Here is a 7431-nt window from a genome sequence, read left to right as displayed (position 1 = left end):
CAAAGATACATGTATTCGAAATCAAGGTCATTGTTTAATGAATGTGGGAACAGGTAATGGTCCGCAGTTTTCTGACATCTGCAATGACAGATATTGTACATGGGTAGCCGGAGCCTGTGTTTTGACCTGATTCTTTCAAGGAACAGAGCTCTTGGCAGTGTGTGGTGTTCTTGTCCATCGACCCCTAGAGAGAAGACGAGTCATTGGTGGGGCAAACGATTTCTCCAGTCAGTCGTCAGAGACGGATGAGCGAAGATGGACGACCAATTGATGGCTTTGCTCTTGAGGTCCTGTTGGTCACAGGTAGGAGTCAGTCAGAGATGGGCAGTGATGGCTCAGACCAGGGAGGTGGAGGAGAGAGAGGGGCAGTCCCATTAGACCAGCAGAGCACGGTATGGGCAGGAGTGTCACCAACGTGCGACATCGTCAGTGGATGTTTCACCCAACCCAGAGACTCACTGCCTTAACTCACTGGCTCACTGCAGGCCCAGCCGGCATCATCCATCACTGACCTGGCGCTGTCCTGAAGAGTCGTGTGCTGAGTGACCACGGGGCAGTTTTCATTGTAGCTCTTTGTCGAAGTGTGATGTTATCTCCACCCTTCATTGATTTACACTGAGTGGGGAAACGACTTTGACAAATGAGCGTCAAACCGAAGGTTGCGGGAGGGGCGCTTGGAGAGACGGATATGAGGTGGCTGGAGGGGCGGGGGTGGGGGTGGGGGTGGGAGATAGAGGGAACGGGGGGAGAAGGCGTCCCAAGAAAAATGTTAATCTTCTTTATGAATCATTCCAATGTTCAATTTGGACCTCATAATAACGTGTGACAGGGAGTGGCCCCAGCCGTAATTTTTGGTAGCGTGTTTGGCTTCCCCTCCCCAAGCCTCCCCACTCTTTCAGCCTCAATGATCTCCACCCCATCCCACTTCACCCCCGCCACGACTCCCCAGTGACAATAAATCACCATCAGACCAAGTCTGTCCATCCGCCCGCGACTCTCAGTGAGTTCATTGTGGGTTCAGTACGACAACTGACATCCACGACAGTTATTTCTCTTTCTTCACTGTCCATGTGTCCACTGAAGGGACGCTGTCTGTGCTGCCTGCAGGCACGTGGTGAGATGCTGCATCATGCGAGAGCTTCGTTATTGATGACGCCCTCAGGTCAAGTAGAACAAAGGAGAGGGAGAAATAATGATCCTCCCGCCTCCCTCACCCCCATCCCCTCGCGACATCTCTCCATGCAACACTGTAAAGGCAATATGAGGGGGAACCTGAATTTTTTTTTGTCTGTCTCGCTTCTGCGCATGTTAGACATTACCAGTTACCGGCTTAAAGTTCTATTTGTGTTCACGTGAATGACCTCCACTGGCAAACTGAATGTTCACTGCCTTGTCTGTCACCATTCTGCCTGCCTGTCTCTCTGTTTGCATACCATCATGCTTCCATCCTGGGCTCCTGTTGACATACCGTTTTTTGGAATGCAGTTCTGACTGCTAAAAAAAATTGGGAGGGGAGAGTTAAAGTACGTGTTTGTGCGTGCGTCTGCACTTGTAAGTTAAAAGTGTGCTGTGCCGGGCGGGAGAAGGGTTGGGGCACGTCTGGGCAAACCTTTGTGCTAGTACTAGTTCATGCACTGACGTCACTGCAAGGACATTTTCCTCAGGACACATGAATGAAGTCTGAAATCTGCTCATGTCTGACCAGAGTCCACCGTCTTACAGAATACGATAGTGGCATGAAAGCTGTGTCGATCAGATAATTTGTCTCTCAGCGTGTCTGGCTTTCGCATTCTCATTTTGTTTCTGTCCAGCTTTTTGCTTCCGCATTTCTTTGTCTTAAATTTTCCCTTCTCACCCCTTACGCCCCGTTCTCTCTCTCTCACGCTCTCATTCTCTTTTGATTACTCACCACTCCGTTTTTGTAGCGTTTTTCTCTGCTTTACTCTATGCCTTTATCAGTACCCTATCCCCTTTATATATTCATATATACAGTAGCCATCTTCAGAAACTTGATCCCAGTAGCTGAATATTCTGACCTCCCTTCTTCATGCAGGTTCTGCATTCCTTTTTCTCGACCTATCTCCCCACATTCCACTGTCGTCGTCAACCAAAGGACAAATTGTCAAACTGGGAGAGAGAGTAAGAAGTGGGGGGTGCTGGGGGAAGAGGAGGAGGAGTGAAGGTGTTATCTATGAAAAAGTGTAGGCATAAGGACAGAGAAAAAGAGGACAGTGAGGGCTGGAGAGGTGAAGGTGGAGGGAGGTACAGAGTGTGTTTGTCTTGGCGAAGGTAGGGGGATGGGGAAGTAGGGGAGGGGGGAGGGGGTTGGGGGCGGGGCAGAGGAAGGACGGTGTAACAGCAACAGTCAAGTGAGAGATGGACGGTACGTGAGGGTCAGCCTCCGTGGCCAGGGTCACACACACAACAAGGGGTAGAGCGGACAGAGAGAGTTCAGGACTCGTTCCTTCACTGGTCTGACGTACTGTGCCCCATCCACTATCATGGTGGTCTGTGTGCTGTGTTGACGTTCTGTCCCACATCCACATGGTGATCTGTGTGCTGTGTTGACGTTCTTTTCCACATTCACTTTCATGGCGGTGTGTGTGCTGTGCTGACGTTCTTTCCCACATCCACATGGTGGTCTGTGCGGTGTGTTGACGTTCTTTTCCACATCCACATGGTGATCTGTGTGCTGTGTTGACGTTCTTTCCCACATCCACATGGTGGTCTGTGTGCTGTGTTGACTTTCCTTCACACATCCACATGGTGATCTGTGTGCTGTGTTGACGTTCTTTCCCACATCCACAGTCATGGTGGTCTGTTTGCTGTATTGACGTTCCTTGACACATCCACATGGTGTGACCAATCAGTTCATATATATCTGTCACACCTGGTGACAGCAGCCTTTCTGACGTCACCACAGTGACGCTGAGTCCGCTCGTGTGGTCAACATGAGTGGCGGTAAGTGCACCGTGGTTCATTGTCAAGTTCTTAGCATGATATCACTTTAAGTGGAATACGTATATGATTGAAGACTAATGAACATAAAAGTAAAAATCCATAATTTTTTATTTGAATGAATACCATCCAGACCCCAGATGACTTTTGGGTTTTAATTGGTTTGTATTTCTTTGTAATAACCCATTTATTGTAAAGAATTAAGGATCTAACCATAGGAGAGCACGTCGCCAGGGAATAAGTCAAGCTTGTGGTTTTAAATTTACTGTAATATGAAATTGTTCGTGTTTCTCTCCTCTTCTTGTGCATGTTGCTGTTGTTGTCGTTTTGGTATTCGTTACCAGTATGATTATGTATGCATGAATCTTGGCACAGTGTAGGTCGTATGTAATGTCAGTGTTTGTAATGATTAAAATTTACTTGGTGCTGACAATTACAGTGCATTTCACAGTGACCGATGTGTGAGCTTTGTACTGTTGAAGTCCTGACGTCACTCCGACTGCTGTCTCATGACCTGTCTCATGTTTCATAGGGTACACATGCCTGATCTCGTTCCATATCTTTCCCTTTTGTTGACTGGTTGAAACATGTAACTAGATACTGATGACATACCCGATTATGACAGGTGGATAGAGTTTCAAGCAGCCTTTTCTGGTTACACAGGTCTATATTGTGTTAATCTCTCCCCCCCTCTCTCTCTCTCTCTCTCTCTGTGTGCTAAGGAGGCGGAATTGTAAGCCATGAAAAACGAAAAAGAAGCAGTGTTGTCTTTTATGTTGTTTCAGCTTTGTCAAGGGAGCTTAGAATTATGGAAGTATTCTAGGAGGCTACGAACCGCATGTCACGTGTTTTGAGCACAATCTTTGGCACCCTATCAACTGCTACATCTATCTGATACACGGTGTCTTTCCCTGTTAAGTCCCTACTTTTGTGTTCAGTGTACATAAACCCGCCGCCCTCTTTCTCTGTGTCTATCACCGTATCAGTGTATGCCTGCCTCGTGACTGCATTTCAATAACGGAAGCATGAAAATGGCACAGAAATGTCGAGTTGGACCGTACGCGTGAAGGTGGGACCACTGTGCGTCCTTTGTACGGGCACACACTGCACAGTGTGGATACTGCCAAGAGATCCAGAGCACGACTTGAAAGAGGACAGTGTGATAAATCATTCAACCGTTTACTGCTGACTTTGCTGCTGCTTCCTAACGACGTGTGTAATGAGTGTTTATCTGGGCAGCTATCCACTGTGATATTCACAATAAAAGGGGTTATTAGTGGAACGGAAGTCGGAAATATCTATCTATCTATCTATCTATCTATCTATCTATCTATATATATATATATATATATATATATATATGTGTGTGTGTGTGTGTGTGTGTGTGTGTGTGTGTGAGAGAGAGAGAGAGAGAGAGAGAGAGATCCGTCGCCTCCCTGTCATCACCGATCCATCAGATGCGAGTTCTTTGAACCAGTTGTCCCTTGTTCTCTTGCCTGGCTCGCCCCCCCACCCCACCTCCCGGTCCTCTCACTGTAGTTGCTCCCCCTCCGCCTTCCTCCCTCCCTCATCCTGTCCATCCCGGTAGGGTTAGCTGTCCAGAGACCCTGCCATGTTCTGTGGTCAGACAGACAGAAACACGACATACACCGGTGGAATGCGACAGAGGGTTGTCGCCACCCTTCCTGCTGATACATCTTTCTGTTGGGTCTGTTTCTCTTTCTGTCTTTCCGCGTCCTTTTGCCCCTGTCTCTGTCTCTGTTACTCCTCTCTCTCTCTCTCTCTCTCTCTCTCTCTCTCTCTCTCTCTCTCTCTCTCTGAGTTGTTCGGTTTACTCCTTTTTGCAGTGTTATTGCATATTAAGACCTTTCTGTCATCCCACAGCGACGTAAAAGCAACAGGAACAACCACAACATTATCACAACAACAACGATAACACTGACAACAACAATAATGATAGTAATTATGAATATTATAACAGTATTAATCACTATTAACATAATTGCTGTATGATAATAGTGATAGTAATAATTTATGATGATTATGATGATAAATAATAATGACACTACTACTAATGATGACGATGACACTATTGTTATTATTGTTATTGTTGTTATTGTCGTTGCTGTCGTCACTGCGTGAGACAGACGCACGTGACTAACTGCTCAGAACTAAGTGACTCAGTCCAGTTCACAGGAAAGAGGCAGCAGACTCTGACAAAGGGCACTACAATAATGGCCTCATCCGACCCAACTATCTGAAAGTGGTATGACGAGTCCCCTTCTCATCGCACCTGCTGTATGGTCTCTCCCCAAAGAATACACCACAGCCCAAACTTCTGGTGTCTATACACCTGTTATTTTGTCAGAAAGCTTGCACGACAGTCGCTCTTTAGAAAGCCAGGCGGCGCGAAAGCGCTGTCAATGTGGAGTCTTTTGTGTTGTGTCTGACCCAAATATGTATCGGTAGGGGGGGCGAGGGAGGTTCTGGCCTCGGGGGAAAAAGGGCGGCGGGGAGGCTTGGGGAGGGGCCATCTTGTTTCTTGACGTCCACCCCGTCCCACCCCAATATCCTCTTCTTTTTTTTTTTAAATCTCTATTTTCCTCCTACCTTTTTAAGGGTCTCTCAACCGGCAATGAAAAAAAAAAGTGACTGTGCGCATGTTCCCACGACACAGGCTGAGCTCCTCTCTATCTCCGGGTTCTTGTAACAGGGACCAGCGCTCACACTACTAGCTGAGCCACGCACACCTCTGACGGGGAGCTCTGGGCCCGAAACAGTTTGTGTGGGGTGGAATGTAACAGTTGTGTGAGGGTGGAATGCAGCAGGTCTGTGGGAAAAAAACCCAGGTTGAATGTAGAATGTACCAGTTGTGTGGAGGAACATTGGATGGGGGATGATCAAGTGGAAAAGACGGACGTATTGAGGCGTAAGTGTGATCTGACCAGAGGGAGGGAGGACCGACAGAGGAGAGACGTGAGGTGTAGTAGTGCTGCCCAGGTGTTGGCATTTTCGCTGTCTGGCTGTCCACCACCACATCCTCCTTGAGGTCCAGGTGGACCTTCAGCACTCACACACTGTGTGTCTGCTGGACAGCCACACACAGACGTGGGGGTCAGCTGGATACAGACTTGCCGTGCAGAGGACTGCGCACAGACTTGGAAGGGAGCCATAGATCTATCTTCGTTCATTTGTCCTTCAGCCAAAGCGCGCGGTGTCTGGCATTGCACGCGCGCGCACACACACACACACACAGTGCAGCACAGACAGAGCGAGGGGGAGGTGGAGCAAGGTATAACACTCAGAGCTCAGGAATTGAGGACCCAGGCAAAGACAGATCAAGTGACGGGCAGGACGAGAGCGAGTGCTGTGAGGACAGCAGATAGCTGCACAAGACGGCTGTGCAGCTGTGACGGCTGTGACGTACACGATGTCTAATGACACAGCGCACTGCAAGGGGGGAGGTGAAGATGGTGGTGGTGGAGGTTATGTGCCAGGACCGAGAAACACAGAGGAAGCGGAGGTCATGACATCAGCACAAGGTGCTCACCACCCTCCTGAACCCTTCCAGTCAGGCACCTTCATCACTCTGTCGGTACCACAGGCCTCTGCCCAGCCCTCCACGGCCCCGTCTCAAGTGATACACGTGCAACAGGCCAGAGGTGACCACACTGTCCGCACGGTTCTGACGGTGCCCCCACTCTCCGCCTCCACACCAACACATCCTGAGCAGGTGGAGGAGAGAAGCAAGTCCCGTGAGGTGAGGTCAGAGGACGGGGGTGACCTTGACCCCCGTAACGAGATGGGTTACAGGGAGGGGCTGAGGGAGCCCGGTCACCACCTGCCTGAACCCGTGTCATGGGAAGACAACTCGGGGGACTGCCAGCGTTCTGTGTCTCACGTGCTCGAGGTGAACCTGAAGGGCGTAAGTTGTGACGAGGCGTCCGATGACTGTGGCCTGGATGCAGACAGCAAGGAAGACCCCCCTGATGACCAAGCCTCAGAGAACAGTGGAGGTCGTGCCCCCAGCGTGGCAGACCCCCAGTGGTGCGCGGGGCAGGGGGTGACGGGGGAAACTCAGACCTTCAAATCACAGGTGGTGGTCCAGTTGGTGTCAGGCAAGGTGTTGCCCCGAAGCTCTTATGTGTCCGAGGATGGGAGGAAGGATGAAGAGGAGGGAGATGGTGGGTCAGATGGGGGGTGGAAGTGTCTGTCACCTCCCTACAGCGAGCAGTCAGACGGCTGGAGCCTCAGCTCTTCGGAAGAAGGTCAGCCTAGTTTGTGCTGCAGGAAATTCGGTGTTTTTTTTTTTTTTTTTTGTTTTTTTGTGTGTGTGTGTGTGTGTGCATCCAGCTGTATTCATTCCACTGCCTAACTTTTGGAGCACAGCTAGATGCTGAACTAGCAGTATGAGTGAGGTGCAGTGTGGTCATTCCAGTTCAGGTGTATTCTTCTGAAATGGGTTTTTGTGCA

At 49.4% G+C, this 7431-nt stretch overlaps 1 protein-coding gene across 4 annotated transcripts in view; it reads left to right on the top strand.

The window, feature by feature from the left end:
- LOC143286078 (uncharacterized) overlaps window positions 1-7431 on the top strand; it is a 58229-nt gene that overhangs the window by 14075 nt on the left and 36723 nt on the right. Inside the window, exon 1 of one of the 4 annotated variants that reach the window (XM_076593677.1) lies at window positions 2937-2961. The exons of 2 other annotated variants lie outside the window; for them this stretch is intronic. In XM_076593677.1, the coding sequence (XP_076449792.1) occupies window positions 2952-2961 (10 nt within the window). In that variant the 5' untranslated portion in view covers window positions 2937-2951. Of the gene's footprint in view, window positions 1-2936; window positions 2962-5770; window positions 7227-7431 lie in introns of those variants that run through there. One more of the 4 variants, XM_076593649.1, reaches the window with a different exon arrangement.

This window comes from Babylonia areolata, chromosome 1, assembly GCF_041734735.1.
Source record: "Babylonia areolata isolate BAREFJ2019XMU chromosome 1, ASM4173473v1, whole genome shotgun sequence".
In the NCBI taxonomy this organism is placed as follows: Eukaryota; Metazoa; Mollusca; class Gastropoda; order Neogastropoda; family Buccinidae; genus Babylonia; species Babylonia areolata.
This window is presented reverse-complemented; position numbering and strand designations above follow the sequence as displayed.